Source organism: Cajanus cajan, chromosome 3 (assembly GCF_000230855.2).
Source record: "Cajanus cajan strain Asha chromosome 3, NIPB_CcT2T_4, whole genome shotgun sequence".
Classification (NCBI taxonomy): domain Eukaryota; kingdom Viridiplantae; phylum Streptophyta; class Magnoliopsida; order Fabales; family Fabaceae; genus Cajanus; species Cajanus cajan.
Window position 1 is genome coordinate 4,235,502 of NC_138519.1, and position 18,973 is coordinate 4,254,474.

General features: G+C 31.0%; 2 protein-coding genes across 6 annotated transcripts; one reads left to right on the plus strand and one right to left on the minus strand.

Moving 5' to 3' along the window:
* The first annotated feature begins 5 nt into the window (after positions 1–5).
* RAP (RAP domain-containing protein) lies at positions 6–8,087 on the plus strand. Of its 2 annotated transcripts, none has more exons than XM_020368408.3 (4): positions 6–524; positions 1,223–3,116; positions 3,207–3,289; positions 4,394–8,087. In XM_020368408.3, exons 2-4 carry the CDS (start codon positions 1,298–1,300, stop codon positions 4,499–4,501), a joined length of 2,010 nt encoding a protein of 669 aa, XP_020223997.1. In that variant the 5' UTR covers positions 6–524; positions 1,223–1,297; the 3' UTR covers positions 4,502–8,087. The 2 variants fall into 2 exon arrangements, with proteins under 2 accessions (XP_020223997.1, XP_020224074.1); XM_020368485.3 differs by lacking the exon at positions 6–524 and adding an exon at positions 720–917.
* On the minus strand, positions 7,963–15,308 carry CPFTSY (signal recognition particle receptor protein, chloroplast (FTSY)). Of its 4 annotated transcripts, none has more exons than XR_002240377.3 (12): positions 14,884–15,308; positions 13,420–13,524; positions 12,752–12,825; positions 12,610–12,668; positions 12,225–12,262; positions 10,726–10,846; positions 10,527–10,595; positions 10,357–10,439; positions 9,268–9,336; positions 9,041–9,092; positions 8,777–8,908; positions 7,963–8,344 (listed from the first exon to the last, which is right to left on the minus strand). XR_002240377.3 is itself a non-coding variant. In XM_020368674.3 (12 exons), exons 1-11 carry the CDS (start codon positions 15,202–15,204, stop codon positions 8,795–8,797), a joined length of 1,116 nt encoding a protein of 371 aa, XP_020224263.2. In that variant the 5' UTR covers positions 15,205–15,303; the 3' UTR covers positions 7,963–8,344; positions 8,777–8,794. The 4 variants fall into 4 exon arrangements, 2 of the variants coding, with proteins under 2 accessions (XP_020224263.2, XP_020224217.2); XR_003804336.2 differs by having other exon boundaries at positions 7,963–8,347; XM_020368674.3 differs by having other exon boundaries at positions 9,030–9,092; positions 14,884–15,303.
* Positions 15,309–18,973: the final 3,665 nt, after the last annotated feature.

Sequence of the window (18,973 nt, forward strand, 5' to 3'; positions counted from 1 at the left end):
CTTTAGAAGGCATTAAGTTTAACAAAAGCTGAGTCAGTACTTTAGAACGCGCCATTCCAAGGTCAGGACGATCCGTTTACACACTGAAATGGATCGTTCTTAAATTGGAACGAACTATTCCAGACTACTGAAAAGGTCTAAAACCTAAACTGGCCACTCAGGCAATTATATGCTAAACTCAAATCTAAAACGGGCCGTTCCAGTTAAGAAATTAACGCATAATGAAGAGGTTTAGAACGGGCCATTCCGAATATGGAACGAGCCGTTCTGGCCACTTCTGATGTCCATAAGTTGCAGACTTCTCCGGGGGCCGGAAAAAGTGGTCTAGACTCCTACATAGCTCGAAAAGTCTCTTTCGGTCCTCCTTCTTGTAATGAGTGTGGTGGCGTACAGAAAAGGCGGATGTTTGTTTTTTGGGCTTGTATTGGACAGCCACAGATTTTAGAGGGATTCGGAGCTCATCAACCACGCGAGATCCGGCTGCAAAGGCCACCCCGTTTGAGATTCACAGACTCCTCCAACAAGTGAGTATTTTTTTTTTTATTTTTGTCTTTTTTATTTTTATTTTTTTATTTACCATTTAAAATAAATTTCATATAAATAGATAATATTTGCAGATAATGCTAATAAGTGAACTAGAATTAAATAATAAATTTTAATTTTTTAAGCAATATTTATAGTTAAAATCCTATAAATAGAAAAGGCAAACATTACAAACTTTACAATTTAAGATTAGTTTACTGGTTCATCAAATTATTCCACTCTGAGAGCGATAAATAAAACCTAATTTTGCTACAAAAATTTTCCATTAATAATCACTTTCATACAACAAGAACAGTTATCTGAAAACCCGAAAGACTTCTTCGAACACAATCTGCTACGACACTGAGGACAACGTGTGTCCTCTCGTCTTCTCGGTGAGTTTCAAAATCCTCACTTTTATTCGCAAATGGCTTATTTCTATATCAATTTTAGGACTTGTTGTTTAATGACATATATCATATTTAATTTAACTATACTCAGTATTTCAGCGAGTAAAGTAATTCATTTGATTTCTGGAACATTGTGGACCTAAACCCAGTTTCTTCTGAAACTGGGATGAGTTTTGAAACAGTTTTGTTGAGTTTGTATTCTAATGTATTTGTAGTGCTACATATTTTGTACAGTTTCTTTGCCATTCCCCATCAATTATGTTGAAAGGTGTTGCATTTCATGTTTGCAGCTTCTGCAGGAGGATCCCCCTTTTTGAATTGAGTTGCATGGTCAAACCTATTTGATTGAATTTGTTTTCTAAGGTATGGAAGGGTTATTGAATTCTTTGCTTAACCAAACTTGCATAAAACCCTTTGGTTTCACTCCAAGACTTAGTTATACTTTCCCTGTGACCACAAGAACTGTGAATTTAAATCGGAAACCCGAATCCTGCACGTTGAGAAGTATCTGCACACAATTAGGTAGAGACACTGGCACTAGCTCCAGAGGGGAAAGTGCTGCTGCACTGGACAGTGATGGTAAGGGAGAGGAAGCAAATATGGACTGGGAATTGGAGTTCCTTGGGGAGTTGGACCCATTTAGTTACCGAGCTCCCAAGAAGAGGGAAAAAGAACAGAAGTCAAGGTTGCTTGAAGCCACTGATGGAATGGATTGGTGTGTGAGGGCGAGAAAGAAGGCGTTGAAATCAATTGAAGCGAGGGGTATGACTCATGCAATGGAAGATTTGGTTACTGTTAAGAAGAAAAAGAAGAAGGATAAGAAGAAGTTGGAAGGTAAGAAAAAAATAGTTAAGAAAATTGAGGAAATAGATGATCTTGATTTTAGTTCGGAGGAAGACTTGCTGCAGCCTATGCAACCTAGGAATGATGTTGGTGAGTTGAAAAGGAGAGTGAGTATGTTTGCCAATGGAATGTTTATAGAAAAGAAGGAGAAAAAAATGGAAGAATTTGTCAATAGGCTTTCACAATTCTCTGGGCCATCCGATCATAGAAAAGAAGTAAATTTGAACAAAGCAATTACAGAAGCACAGACTGCAGATGATGTGTTAGAGGTTACTTATGAAACAATTGTTGCAGTTGCAAAGGGCCTAAGTCCCTCACCTCTATCCCCATTGAATATTGCTACTGCTCTTCATCGCATTGCTAAGAATATGGAGAAGGTTTCTATGATGCGAACTCGAAAACTGGCGTTTGCTCGACAAAGAGAGATGTCTATGCTTGTGAGTGTTGCGATGACAGCCTTACCTGAATGCTCGCCTCAGGGAATCTCTAACATATCTTGGGCATTGTCCAAAATTGGAGGCGAATTGCTTTATCTTTCAGAAATGGATAGAATTGCAGAGGTTGCACTGACCAAGGTTGGGGAATTCAACTCTCAAAACATTGCAAATATTGCAGGTGCCTTTGCTGCAATGCAGCACTCTGCTCCTGATCTATTCTCAGAGTTGTCAAAAAGGGCTTCAGACATAATTCACACCTTCCGAGAACAAGAACTTGCTCAGCTTTTGTGGGCTTTTGCTTCTCTATATGAGCCAGCTGACCCTGTATTTGATTCTTTAGACACAGTCTTCAAAGATCATTGCCAATTGAGAGGTTGCACAGGTGAAAAGACATCAAATAATCGTGAACAAATCGGTGTTGGTAGAAGTGGTGCCTCAAATGGATCTCACGCCTCTCCTGTACTAACTTTAACCAGGGATCAGCTTGGGACCATAGCTTGGTCCTATGCTGTCTTTGGGCAAATGGATAGGAGATTCTTCTCTTATATCTGGAAAACTCTCAGCCATTATGAGGAGCAGAGGATTTCAGAGTTGTATAGGGAGGATATGATGTTTGCCTCTCAGGTTCATCTTGTAAACCAGTGCTTGAAGCTTGAATTTCCACATCTTCAGTTGTCACTATGTGGTGAGCTTGAGGATAAGGTTGCTCTTGCTGGAAAAACCAAAAGGTTTAATCAGAAAATAACTTCATCGTTTCAGAAAGAGGTTGGACGCCTTTTGGTTAGCACTGGCCTTGAATGGGTCAAAGAATATGTTGTGGATGGTTACACTTTGGATGCTGTGATCATTGATAAGAAGCTTGCTCTGGAGATTGATGGTCCAACTCATTTCTCAAGAAACATCGGTGTGTATATTAAATTTGTAACCTATTCTATTACATGTAGTTGAATCTTGACTAACCAGTTTATTATTTTATTCTTTTGGCCTGTTATAGGTGTTCCATTAGGACATACCATGCTTAAACGCCGATACATCACTGCTGCTGGTTGGAAAGTCATATCATTATCCTATCAGGAGGTGAGCTCTTATTTAATACTTCAGACATGTATCTTATCCACTTTTAATCCCCCAACATTTCTTACCATACAAAATAAAAGACATAAAACCATGAAGTTGATCATTTTATGTGCCTTTTTGTCTTATCCTTGGATGATTGTCTTTCAAATTACACTCAGCAGAAATATTTATTAGCGTAAGAAGCACATACTCCGACATGAACATTTGACACCACATGGACACAGTTAATGTCTAAAAAGTAGGACATGGGGACAGAACATATATATATATATATATATATAAGCTTTGAAATTTTTATATGATAATGACTCAGAAAATGAACTATATCTCTTAAAAGTTAAAACATCGAGTAATTCTTATGAAAATAAGTCTCACAATAAATAAAAAATGTTATGAGACTTGCAATATTTTGTAACTAAGTTGACTTTTTAAATTTTTTTATAATAGATTAGATAAATGTTCAACTACGAGTAAGAGTCAACTCACCCTCTTAGCTTGTTCAAGTTGTGCCAAAAAAAATGTTAAAGTTGTGACAAAGAGGTGTCCAAACCAAATATAAAAAAATTTTAATTGTGACATTCTGTAGATGTGTCGGTACTTCATATTCACAGTCTTCTAGCTTCTCACCTGTCATTATTCCAAATTTTGTTGAGGATGGCAAAATCAATTTCACCACATGATGGTGTTCAATTGTTACACCCTCAAACATGTGACATCTCTGAATCACTAATGCAATAAGTCATAACTAAGACTTGTGATATGTCCTGTCAACTTTTCCCCAAGCTTGCTCCTAAACTTTTTCATTTTTATTTATTAAAAAAAAAACATGACATATGCAATATGCTCATTTCCAAAGCAGAGGATATGAGTCTTGCTCCTCAACTAAACAATTTAAGGGTTTTTAATTGTGTGTTCGGATTATAGTTCCATTCAACTGAACCTACATTCAACTTAATCCATCACTGACAAAGCTTTTCTGTTTATGCATTGGAAAGTGCAAAACTTCCGTTTAATGTCGTTTTGACAGGTTTCCAACAACCTTTAATGATGGGAATCTTGATTTGTCTTGGAATAATTTATTGATGAAAAGGCTTTTTCTTGTAGTGGGAGGAACTTCAAGGAGCATTCGAACAAGTAGAGTACCTTAGGAACATTCTCAAAAATCATCTAGATGAAGGATATGTCATAACTACATCGACCGAGGTAAAGTGATGATCCTATGCAGCTTGTCAAGCATAAGGAGATTTCAGATATGTATTTTTTTTTTTATTAAGCTCCCTTGAGAAATTTTAGTAAAGGGAATGTTTATTTCTTAGGAATATTACATTTCAACAACATTCACACCACTTCCCTTATTTTTTTTTAAGTAAATATGACTTTAGTCCCAAAAATTAGCACAAATTTATTTGGCTCCTAATGTTAAAAAATGCAAATATAGTCCTTGACTTAAACAACACTTAATCATTTTGCTCCTAAATTTAACATTGTGAGTCATTTGGTCCCTTACATCACCAAATTAGTCTATTTAATCTCTAAATCTAACAACTATCGTTAATTTTGTCTATGAAAAGTTGAAAACCTTTTGCCAATTTGGTCCAAAATGTAGGGACAAATTGGCTTATGCGCATCAAATTTAGGGATCAAAATGACTTAAAGTTGCTAAAGTCAATGATTTAGTGTGTTTGGGAAAGAGTTAAATTCACTGTAATATACATTTATTTGAGCCTTGCTCTCTTGTTACTTCTAACTTCTAAGTTTGATGTTTTGGAAATTGTAAACCGTCGTTTGAAAGCTTTAAAATGGAAAACCAAACATTCTGGGAATTGACGAGGCCAAATGCCAAGAATTATTATGGCTGATGGTTGCCATTTTGAAGCACTATTTTTTTTTTCATGGGATAAAATGATCATTAAATTGTAATATTAAAGACTGATTTGATGGATTACTCTTTTTTCTTTTGGTTAGTTTACGGATAAAGGATTTTTGCAACCACAGGCTTAAATAATTTATGTACAAAAGGAATGTGAAAGAAAATAGTGGAGATAATCGTCTGTATCATCTCTGTTGTTAACTATTCTTACTACTCTATTTGCTTTCTTTTTTCTGTTTTTTTTTTTTTTTAAATTTTCTTGGCTGGATTAGCTAAAATTACGAGACTTCAGGGCCACCTAACCAGCAAGAAGTTTAGGGAATAATCTAAAGCTTCAAAATTTTAAAAATTTTACTATTAAATATCTAATTTGCAATTGTATATTAGGTCTAATTTTATTTTGATTAAGTACTCTAAGATATTAAATAAAATTATCCTAGTGTTTATGGAGTAAAAAAATTATCAGTGTTCCTAACCACGATGTGGACATCTGAAGAATAAATAAAATTTATCATAGTGTTCCTAACCACTTCAACATTAAGCCATTAGATTGAGAAGTTTGCACTCTTAGCATTACAAACAATGTTGCTTAGCAATTCAGCTTCAGTTGCAGTTTCTTAGCATTCCCTTTGGAAATTGCTTTGGATCAGTGATTCAGTGTGATAGGCCCTCATTATTCATACTGTAAAGATAAATATGCCTACAATAGGACTCCAACAGCCATCAAATTCTGATTGGCAAATCTGGAAATTCTGGTTCTTGTCTTTCTCTGAACTGTAGAGGACTTGAAAAATCAGTCTTACAAATCAGATATTTAGACTACAAGTATTCCTAGCACATAATGAATATAGTTTCGCATTCATTCAGTATATACTGTTGGTGAGTTGCATTGACATTTTTGGTGGATGACTATCACACTCATATTGAGGCTTTCCAGAATTTCTATCTTGAGATATAGTTTTTGGATGAAGTGCATGGTTCAGATTAGAGAGTAAAGTGAACTATCAATAAACATCAAATAGAAAATAAAATTTAAATTTTGATTGAAAAAAAATGTGCATGGATAACAAAACTTTGCATTTGTTATAAATCAAATCCCGTGGTTGTTTACATCAGTAGTTATTTCTTATTACTCTGCACTGTGCACTTTATAGTATCCAAATCCTTCAATGTCTTTTACTGGTTGGAAGAAATGTTGGATGATGTCACTGTTGCCAACTTTGCCATCTAACTCTGATATACCCATTTTTGTGTTCTTAAGCCTTGTCCATGCTTAAAATCTTTGATAAATGGATTTTTCACTTTATGTTTATCCGGGAAGAAGTGCTAGCTAATGCCTCTGTCGTGAAGTCTGGAAGAAATTTGACTGTTGTTGCAGTTGAGTTTAAACTGAAGAAAACTGGGAAATTGCACTATATTACTCAAGCTACCTTCTATAACATGCCAGTTTCCAGTTTACGAATATTTAGCTTCCTGATGGATGTTCATTTTAATGTTTTTCCCATAACATGATTCTTCAAATCAGGCCGATTCTTATTGGTGATAAATTTATAGTGCTTTATTATTATGTGTTAATTATGCCTATTGCCATAGACATCGTGTTGATAAATTTCTTATACAACAAATATGATAATGTCAAAAATAGAATGTAATAACCATTAATTTAGGACTTGCCAAAGTCTGAGTCATGAAATTATTTTTAGCGAAATAGGAGGACTATTGTGGTTGGTATTCAACACTTACCCACGAGTAGTTTGAACTCTGATAAACTAGTCTTTTATCTTATTTAATTTATTAAAATTAGTACCTTAATTTTTTTAAAGATGTAATGTGATTTTTTCTGTCCAATTTAGATATAATGACATTAATATCTTATACATTTGACATAATAAAAAATTGACATGTATAATTATGTGTACAAAACTTTAATGTAGTTAGTTTTAATTAAATGACAAGAATCATAGTACATTATTTTATAAAAAAAAATGAGAAATTAAATCGAATCTTTTAACAATAAATTAACAGACGAAAAGAGTATTTTACCTTTTCATGTATATATTGGAAAAGATGAGAATGTATTGTGCGATAATAGTCGAGATGTCAGTGAGTGTCACTACCATACAGTTAATATATTGATTTTTCTCTTCTTTTTTAGCTTTCGGAACTTGATTAATTGATGCGAGATGCACGGCCACCAAGCACAACCTTTTGGTTTTAGAAGAGAAAAAACTGTCAACAAAAACTAAAACATAAAAAGTAGTTTCTAGATATAAGAAATAAAATATAAAAATTGTACAAATGTAAAACGCTAAAAAAAATAGTACAAATATAAAAGACTAAAACATAAAATACAACATATTTTTATACTGCCTGTGACATCTATCGATAATGACAATTTTTTTAATAATAGGAGAAAAACAAAACTAGAGTTTGTACAGCTATAAAAACTAAATAAGTAATTAATCTTTGATTTTAGCGTATGAAAAAAATAATCTTTCTATTTCTTTTAATTGTTTACTAAATAATTTATCAAAATAATAGGATTGTAATGAGTGTGGTGCCGTACACAAAAGACGGATGTTTGTTATTTCGCCTTCTATTGGACAACCACAACTTCAATTATGCACAAAACTAATAATTAAATTGAACCTTTTTTTTTAATCTTATTTATATTTGATAGTTTGAGTATGTTTTCACTCTTTGGTTGCTTAGGCATGCCTCCATGCAAGTTTTACTGACACATCCGTGAAAAATTCCATCCATTAACCACTTCTGTCACCGTGCCTTCGACAACCATGGACGATACACCAAATTAACCTCGTTGAGAAGTCAAAGAAATAAAAACATGCGTCATTAATCAGATGCTGACAGAGAATGGAGCATGTGTTACTGTTTAAATTTTCCTCTAAGTATGACCTCTATGCACATCACAAATAAAATCCTTCGGTTCATAAACAGGAGTGAAAATAAAGCCCATGACCCACTTGCACTGTCAGAAATTTCCAGCCACAGCATGCAAAAGGATGATTATATACACTCTGCGTGCCTCAATAGCAACAACTCTGCACCTCAAAATCATTTACAAATTCGCAATGCTTCGCCTCTCCCGAGTAAGGTTCAACAATAAAGTGTCATCTTTCCTGTGATCTGGTGTTGCTCTGAATATTCACGTCAAGCTAGCTGCTCTGCTGATGAATGATTCCAAATGGTGACATATACAACAATGTCAGAAGAAAAGATTGAAAGTTGAAACAGCCAATGTGCAATGTGCAAGAAACACAAAATAGTAGTAACAATCCATTTTTCATTTTGGAATTTTTATACAGAAACTAAACCAAAGAAAAAGGCTTTAACACCAAGCTTACCGCATCCTTTACACCCCAAGTGGCAAGTGGAAATATTTCAAATTGGCTTACTTGCCCTCTATAGTCAATTTACTTTCTCAATTTCGTGAACATTGTGCCCCTTTTTCTTTTTGCGAATTTAATCCTTTCACTATTTTAATTGTGCAATTTTGATTCATATGCTCACTTATCATCCCATATTTAACGAAAATGCTGATGTGGCACTCTACTGCATTTCCATTAAATGAAAAGGACAAGTAATGATGTACATACCGAACCCACACTGTTGGTTTACATAAAAATGGCATTGACAAAGGCCTCCGCATCAAAGGGTTGAAGGTCTTCAACACCTTCACCAACTCCCACAAATTTTACAGGGATTCCGAGCTCATCAACCACGCTGACCTGCCCACATAAATTAGTCCTTACCATATCATCACCCCAGCAACGAAAATGACTACCAATAGTAAAATATTATTCAGCCCATAAACTATTAAATATTCATTAAAAAAAATGAAGAGAATACCACACAGCCACCTCTAGCAGAACCATCCAGTTTGGTCAAAATTAAACCAGTAACACCCACGACCTGTCTCAAGTTCAAAGGATTCAGAGTCAAAAACAATTTCAATAACAGCTGACAAGAAGTTAATATGAATGTCACTTGGTATTATCATATATTGATAACGGGGCTTCAAGAATATAAAATAACAATTTCCCAAAATTCAACAAATATACAATTTAAAAGGCAAAATAGAATTTACATCATTGAATTCTCTCGCTTGTGGCAACATATTCAAACCAGTAGTCCCGTCCAGAACAAGTAGGATCTCCTGCAAGCACAGTCAACAGTAAAACCCTCGTTTGATGTTTTAGAGATGTGTGTGAGAGAGAGAGATGGAAAACATGTTTAGGGAAAGACATTTTTCTTTAAATCTCCTCCACATACATCAAGAAGTTTTACTAAACTACAGAGAGAACTAAGGACAACTAAATAAGTACGACCTAACAAATACACAGTAGTTACATTAAAAGATACCAAAAAATGATGATGATGATGATGATTCATAGTTTCATATACATAACGAAGACAGTCCAATACATTGTACTAAAACTTGCCACAACAGATTGAACTCTGTCAAGCATCAATATGTCTAAACTCTAAAGTGAAAGAAACAAATGCCATAGATGTAGTTCACTTATTGGAAAAACAATTTCTGTCATGCTACTGAATAATTTATTAACTCAGAGACTGCAAAGAGAAAATATAAAAATTTAAAATAAATTTTCTCAGACATTAAGAATACGCATCTCCACCCGTTCCATTTTTTTTATAACACTTCTTAGAAATGATCAGGGCTTGTCCAAGTTTTCACTAACAAGTAACAACGGATTTGCTCCAAACACATTCTCCCATTTCTGACCATGAAAGTCCTCAATGAAAAATTCACATGAGACGTGAAAACCTACAACCAGGTAAGAAAGAAGTCCAAAAGACAGAGGTTTTAACTTATAACAAGTTTAATCACTTTCTTTTCAACTTCTATTTAAGAATAAAAAAATTTCGTTTAACAGGGCACAGGGTGGGTGTATTGATAAAAATAGACAATCAAAATACCATCGACATTTATAATGATTCCATCAACTTCCACCTAGAAGTCTAAAAGCTTACTCCTAAAAATTGTCAGAAAAGGAAAAAGGGAGGTAACAACAATAAAACTTTTTTAAGCCATTAAACTGACAGTGGATACAAAAACAAGCATGGTATGATCTAGTGCTCAGCAATTCCCAAACATTTAACAGCAGCAAGATGTTTAAGTTGAGATGGGAATAAGGAAAAAATTTGGGCTTACGTTAGGTGCACCAGGAATGACTTTGGCAACAGACTTTTTACAAGAAATCAACTCTTCCATTAGGCTGTAATTAGTGTGTAAACCTGAGAACATAACATGAACCCCAATGCTAATACATGTAGATAGTTCATTAAAACACAAAACAGCTAGTGTAAAATTTCTGTACTTACGCCCAGATGTATCACATAATACAATATCAAAACCCAGCTCTTTTCCCTTTTTTACAGCCTGTGAAAGCACTGCAAGTAGTACAGTGGGTACAAAATTTAGTATCCACAACAACAATAACAAATAATACAATTAGAGAGGCTATAAAGTTTACAAGTGATAAACTGCAGATCAAAGAGCAAAATATAATTCTCTTTGCACCTGATGATGCTTTTGCTTTCTCTGATTCAGCCACAACAATCTCACACCCAGTCCTTTCAGCCCATATTTCTAACTGGTCACTGGCAGCTGCTCTAAATGTATCACCAGCTGCCATCAATATCTGGTGGATTTTTAAAAATGAGAACAGAAGACCACCATGAAATTATATATCTACAATGTGAAGCATAAATATGTGACAGGTAATATGATACAACCATAGATATTATAGCTCAAACACAAGAACAACATCCTTCAATTCCTTTTAACCTTGAAACAAAAAATATTATTTTAAAATTTTAAGAGGTATATGGGAATGGCACCCAATACATAAACAACATTTTCTATTTTTAGAAAATGTAGCCCAAGAATTTTAATGTATTATCTTCTCTGAATAAAAAGAGGGTAATCCTTGGGTGCAATGGTAAAGTTGCTGCCTTGTGGCCAGGAGATCATGAATTCCAATATTGGAAGTAGTCTCTCCACTTGGAAGGGTAAGGCTGCGTACATCTACCCTACCCATACCCCATTTTGTGGAAGCCTTGTAAATTGAGTCTCTCTCTCTGAATAAAAAACTTATGGTATAAAATAATACAAACCTTAATGTTGGGGAATGAAGCATCGTAAGGCCATACTGCAGACAGTATAATCATGCACCGCACTAAGGCCAATTTTCACTTATTTGAAAACATTAAAATATGCAGGAGTTGACTAAATATAGTCAAGGACTTAACTGAGAAAATTGGAAGCATGATTGATAATAACAACCAAGCCCCATAAGATAGGATCAGCAACATTAATGAACTAATTCCATTAGAATATAGTCTTTTTTAGTGGTTTCTACTTATATTTTCTTAGGTCTTCCTCATCCCCTTGTGATCACATTTTCTTCCTTTGATCCATTTTTCTTATTTGAGATATACAGCATCTTTCAAGGATCCAAAGAGAGTTTTACCCGACTCCTGGATTTATAGAAGAAATAATTATTCTGAATAAGGGCAAGGTATCCTCTACAAGCAAACAAAACATGATGGGGGGAAATGAAAGGAAAGAGAAAACTAATATTTAAGAAGGATAGTCTAATCTTTCTGCAAGTTAGAGGTTGAACCACCCTCAAGACAATAATGGCAGAAGACCAAAGAGAGGCTAAAAACTGCTTCTTCTTTTATCCATAGGAATCAAACTTGGTACCAAGGGGTTACAACAGCTCCCACACAATGTTCAATCAAATAAGCTAAATTCACTTGGTGGCTAAAAGGTGCTTTGATCAAATGGAAGTCATTCTTTGTGATATTTAACTGAAATACTTGAAAGTTGCTCATTGGGCCTCCAATGACACCATTATACAAGCCCTTAAAATTCAGACAAGGGTAATCCAGCAGGTTTAAGTGGCTAGATTTCTACACTAAGCTTCAGTTAAATGGGACTTCCTGTTGACCAACAAACTTTCAGTTGGAGATCAAAATCACAAACCAAAGCAACACTCGGATAATATATCTAACCTTAGCCCCTTCATTCTTCAATCTATAAGCCAGCTTTCCTGCAAATAAAAGCTGATCAAGTTGGCTTGGTTATCAAAGTTTAAACTGTCAAAAACAATTCCATTGCTTATTAGAGAAGATGGAAGAAGGGTTTCGTCAAAAGATTATCAGTGTAAGAATTTAAAATGTATGTATAATACTAATAATAGTTATCGTGATCTATAATCATTTTTATAATTTTCCTTGACATAATATAAGCTTTGTAGCATTTTAGCTTATTCATTAACAGTAAAGAAAATAAATCTCTCCTGAAACATAAAGAGGAAAGACAAACTGCATGCTGTCTCAATTATGTATTTCATTTCTCACTAAAGAATGGAATCAACAACTCAAGTCTGTTTCTTACCCAAAGATGTTGTTTTCCCTCCACCATTAACACCAACTATCATTATTACAGATGGCTTCCTGAACACAACAAAAATTAACCCAATATGAAGCACAAAAATGAAGCCAATAAAATTTAGTGACAAAGTAAAAAATGCTCACACCTGAATCCAAGTTGAAGTTCAGTTTTACTGCCCTTGGAGGTTAGCAATTCCAAAACATTCCTCTTCAGTGCTTCCTAAAGTTGTTCAAATTAATGCACATTACATTCGTTATCATAAAATTAGAATTTCCAGTTATATAAAGTAACATGATAAAACCCAAAAACCACAAGTGTATACCAAACATTCTTAAAACTGAGACAAATACAAATCAAAATTTCAAACTGGTTAAATTACATTTCTCAATTAAAATACCTTGTCCAAACACACCATAAATAAAAAGTAAAGCATTTGATAAATTAGGAACACAAAACATGTCCTTCAAAATATTAGAAACATTTGAATAGAGGATTATTTTCTAAGATATTATATGTTCCTTAACCAATATAGACACTTGTTAAGAAAAACTAAAAATTTCATTATTTAATTTAGTGCATGTTTGTTTCAGCCATTTTTTTTGAAACTGTAATCATTTTATTTTTTCAAAAAAACCCATTCCCTCCAAAATAAGCTAATCCTCACACATGACACAACTACTAAACTCGTGCTAAATTACAACAACATATTCTTGAGTCCTTGAAGCCATTTCAATCACATTTTAGATGAGTAACCCATGAATGAAGTTCAAAGATTTTCTTCTATGTTATCTATCTTATCAGTTCAATCGATACCTTTATCTCATTCCCTGATTTAAGCTTCCCTGAAAGTATGTCCTCGCGCAAATTCTCCACTATCTTAATAGTGATTTTCGGCCCAAAATCAGACACTAAAAGAGCCTGCAATAAATAAATAAATAGTTTAATTAAAATGCAATGTTAATGTAAGTTTTTCACATCATTATTCAATCATAGATCATCACATTCATTAACATCATTGACTTGTAGTAATAATTAGTTTAAAAATCATATCTAAGATGAATTCTAACTAGTTGATAATGTACAATTTCTTACACTGATAGTGAGTGTATTGTACAAAGTAAATTATAAATGCTAGTAACACTTTTTTAAACACATTCTTTGTTATTGACCTTGTTGAAAATTACAAAGTTTTGTTGGTCTAGCATCTTATTAATGAGATTTGCTCATAAATTTGTAGTTTTAAATTTCAACTAATAACAAAAAGTGCATTAGAATGAGTACAATAAAGATTATGTCGATAACACTTCTTTACTCACAAATAAATAAAAAATAAAATAATTAGCATACATTGTTTATTTACCATATAAGATAGCATTGATAACTTTTATAATAATTGCTTCTTTTATAGAGTAATGTTATTTCCTCGTACAATACAAAAATATCTTCAAACGAAAAAATAAATAAATGCACTTAATGTCTATAAATATAAAACAAATAAACCTTCAATTTCATCCCTAAAGTATTAGTCTATCCTAATTGATCTAAAAGTAAAAAAAATATATTTTTATTGACATTTAGGGACCAATTTGATGATTTTTAATTACTTGGAGTACTTATAAGGATTTCTAATAGTTGAGGATTTGCTTATACAAGAGAGAAAATATTACTAAATTGATGGTTTATTCAATATAAAACACATTCAAATAAAATAAACCATCAATTTGAACCTTAAAGTATTTCTCCTCCTACATACTCCTTAAAGTAATATAAATTATATATGCAGTCCTTTAAGTATTGGAAAACATGATACATAATCCCTCAAGTATTGAAAAATTCTTGAAATGAGTATCCCATTGTTAGCATAATATATTAATGTAGGAACTAAACTAATAGATTTTCAATATTTTAAGGATTGCTTACATAGTTTCATTACTTGAATTATTCAAGGGAGAGGGTAATACTTGTAGGACAATCAAATTGATGGTGTATTCCAAAGTAGGAGGATTAGAAGTAGGACATTGTAGGATGATAAGTTTATAATATAATCAATATATATATATATATATATATATATATATATATATATATATATATATATGATTTATAATTTATGATTGAATTATATTATAAAAATTGCATGCATAGCCTATTTTCTCTGTAATAATTACATTAAAAATTATATATAGGATAATTCATTAATTCCTAATGATTGACTAAACAGCACACAACAATTAAACAATAAATAAGAAAAAAAAAATGAAAGTGATTAAGAAGAACCTCTTCGAGTTCATCGAGTACTCGGTCGGTGTCGGCGAGGTTCCAATAGAGGAGAAGCTCGTCGATGACGGCGAGGTTGTTGCGGGTCTTGGAGAAACCCGAGAACACCTTCTCCACGTCGCTCTTCGCCTTCTCCTTTAACAACCGCCCCAGTTTCGTGAAGAACCCGGTCTGACCGGCCGAGCACCTGAAGCGGGCCGCGCCGGTTCGTGAATGAGGGTTTCCGGTTGGAGTAGCGATGTTGAAGAGGATGAATTGTGGATGGGAGGAAGGTTTGGAGATGACGGAGAAGCGAGCGAACGAAGCAGAAGTGGTAGCCATTTCTGCTGCTTCTAACTTCTAAGTGCTCCACACTTTGCTCAACCACAACAAGATAAAGTGCGCAAAAGTGACGCCGTTTTGAAATATCGAAACGTCCTCCTTACAGAGTATACTTGATTTGATTTTATGTTTAATTATCAGAACCACACAAATTACATTAACGGTGTTGAATTTTGAAAATGCTCCATCTTGAGGGATTGAAATGCAAAAAGTAAAATTTTAAAATGGTAGTAGTAGTACCGTGGGAGAGTATAAAAAATATATATGGTGTAGTTAGTTAACCTGGATCAAAGGTTAAAGTTGCAGCAAATTTTGTTGTCCTCCAACAGGTTCGGTTTATCGATCACAAAACTGGGTGCTAACCCACAGATAAAGTTGAAATATTTTGTTTTCTAAATTAATAAAGAAATATTTTTGGTACTAATTTCTAGATACTCATCTATTTCCACGGTTTTCTTATATCCAATCAGAGTATTTTTTAAAAGTTATTTTAATAATAAAGTGCTAGTAGTTTTTAAGATGAAATATTTTTAATTTTTATTATGAATAAAATTATTTTCTAAAGTTATCTAATCGCATGTCTTATTTCTATCCTATATTAATTATTATTTATTTATATTATCTATAAATTAAATTTTAATATTTTTTTGAAAAAATAAGTATTAGTATTTAAAAATAACCAAGTATGAAAATATAAATTATTTATTGAAAATTTTAATTTAAATTAATGTTTTACAAAATTATATTATTACAACTTTTAATTATAATATAATTTATATATTTAAAATATTTATTTATATATTATAACTTTTAACTACATAGAAATTACACAAAATAAAATATTAATTATAAAATAATTTGTTTAATAAAATAATTTTCTATTAAATAACAATATATAAAAAAATTTACACTAAAACACATTTTATATTATGTGTTAATGTCTTATATTTATACATATTATGCATGCACGCGCACACACATACATACACACATATATATATATATATGAGATATGTTTATTCTAATAGTAAACTTATCTAGATTTACTTTTATTTAATAATTTATATTCTATATCAAATTTTAATTATGTAGTTTTTGAATTTAAAATATCAAATACTTAATTTATACATTACTAGTAGGGTCGAGGCACTTCGTGCCTCTATCTGTATTTTATTTTAGAATTCAAAATAATTTATTTATAAAAATTTAAATTGGCTTTTTTTTTGTTATACATATATTGATTAATTTATTTTTTTATAGAAATTATTAACATAATTTCATGGTAAAATTTGAATAAAATTGAGAAAATATTTAATTTATTATTTTTAAGTTTAAATTTAATTTATTTAAATGAGTAAACATAATTTAGATTAAAAAAATGACTAAACCTAATAATTTATTGTAGAATTTTTTTATAATATATTTTGTAAAAAAAACTCAAAAGAAATACAATTCCCAAGTAATAAATAAAAATAACTGTAATATAGTTTTAAATTTTTTTGAATAAATTTATTTTATTATAAGTTTTAAAATTAATTTTTGTAATTTTAAAAATATTAAAAAATAAATGAAATTCAAAATTCAAAATTAGGCATAATTTAAATTTAAATTTTAATAAGTTGAGAAAGATTAAATTCATTGTAAAAATAATGAAAATAAAAATAAAAATCATTGTAAAAAAGGACTAAACTTACATAACTTAGTTTAAAAAATATTTAAATTTATTAATTTAATGTAGATTTTAAAGAAAATTTGTTGAAAAGAACTCAAAACAAATCAAATTTTCAATTAATAAATAAAAATAACTTTGATTTAGTTTCAAAATGTTGATTAAACTTATTTGATTATATAAATTTTAAAAGGAATTTTTAAAATTTAAAACTATTGATAATAAAATTTAAAATTTAAAATTTAAAATTTAAAATTTAAATTATAAAATCTAAAATCTAAAATTTAAAAATTTAAAATTTAAAATTTAAATTTAAAATTAATATTTAAAATCTAAAGTTTAAAATTTAAAATTTAAAATTTAAAGTTTGAAATTTAAAATTTAAAATTTAAAATCTAAAATTTAAATGTTAAAATTTAGAATTTGTAATTCAGAATTTAAAATTTAAAATATAAAATTAGGCATATATTAAATTTGAATTTTTAATAAAATAGTTATATAATTAAATTTTTAAATCTATTAAGATAGTAAGTTTAAATATGATTTTTTTTATAATTTTAAAGGGAAAAAAAATGAGAAAATAGAGATATTTTAAATTTAAATTTTTAATAACTTGAGTAAAATTAAATTCTTTGTAAAAATAATACACAAAAAAGAATTCATTGTAAAAAAAAGGCTAAACTTGAGAAATACATTGAGTTTATTAATTACGTAAACGTACGTAATTAATTTAATTATAAAAAAATTATTGTTATTATTTAATGGAACATATTATGGTTGTTAAATAAAATTAAAGGAAAGTTTTGAAATTTAACGTGAATCATGAAGATATTCTCAATGGTGACTTTTATTTAAAATCCTTCTTATATGCGAAATAAATAATAGAAAATATCAATGGAATAAAAAGTAGACAAAAAATGGAAGAATTACTTTAGTAGAAGTATAGCAAACCACAAAGTGTTGGATCTTAATTTTATTGCAAAATGTTGATACTCCAAATGCAAACAAAGCATTAAAAACAACCTAAAAACCAAAGTCAAAATTAAATTATTGTCATTTATTAAAAAAAATGCATTTTAATAGATTGATTTATTCTTATTAAATAATAGCATCCTCATTTAAGGAAACTGTCTCAGACCATTATTTGATACCTATTTCAATGATTAAGTTATTCAAAGTGAAAGTAATGCCATTTGTACTGAAAGTACAACCACCCTTAGTTCTTCGCGATGTAATATCATAAAGTTGTCAAAGGGCAAATACCTATCAGTTATTCTAAACTTTATCCAATTAAGGAAAGTCAATTTGACGGTTGAAATAAAACAATTTGCAGGGAAAAATGCAATGTGAATATTCCAGACCCAAATATTCATTCAAAAACCCCAATAAACCTATAAAAAAAATTTGAACTATGAGAAAACCTCAACATGGAGCAAATTTTCAGAGTGAAGGAAACAACGAAATCTAATATACATAAGCGCAAAGGCACAAAAATAAAAGAAAACAAAATTACTCCAAATCGCATATGAACCTTTATAAGTCGCACTATTAACTATGTATGGTTTACGTTTTTAGACGAAACATTCAAAATGAAAGGAAAACAAAATGAAATGAAACCAAAAATGAAGGGGATGTATATAATGGAAAGTATAATAGAGGAAGTGAGAGAGGATATACCGTAATGGAGAATAGATTATGCACTGATGTGTAATTGACTTAACAAAAAGAGAGGAAGCAAGAAAGAAGAAATTGTGAGAGTGGGAATAATGAGTGCAATTACTTAAAAATGTTATTTGGTGAGGAATAAAAGATTTGAAAAATATAGAGATGACAGTTACTTATATTAAGATGGTGGTTATTAAGGGTAAAAAGGTCATACTAAAAGTGGAGACCAAATGGTAGTAATGAATATTTGTATCCCTTTTATATAATGTTATATATATATATATATATATATATATATATATATATATAAGAAGGGTTCAAACGACACTAGTGTAACTTTTACTAAGTGTTACACCGCTCAATAACTTTTAAGATCAGTTATTTTGTAACCGATCTTAAAAGTGTCACTTTTAAGATCGGATCTCTTATAACCGA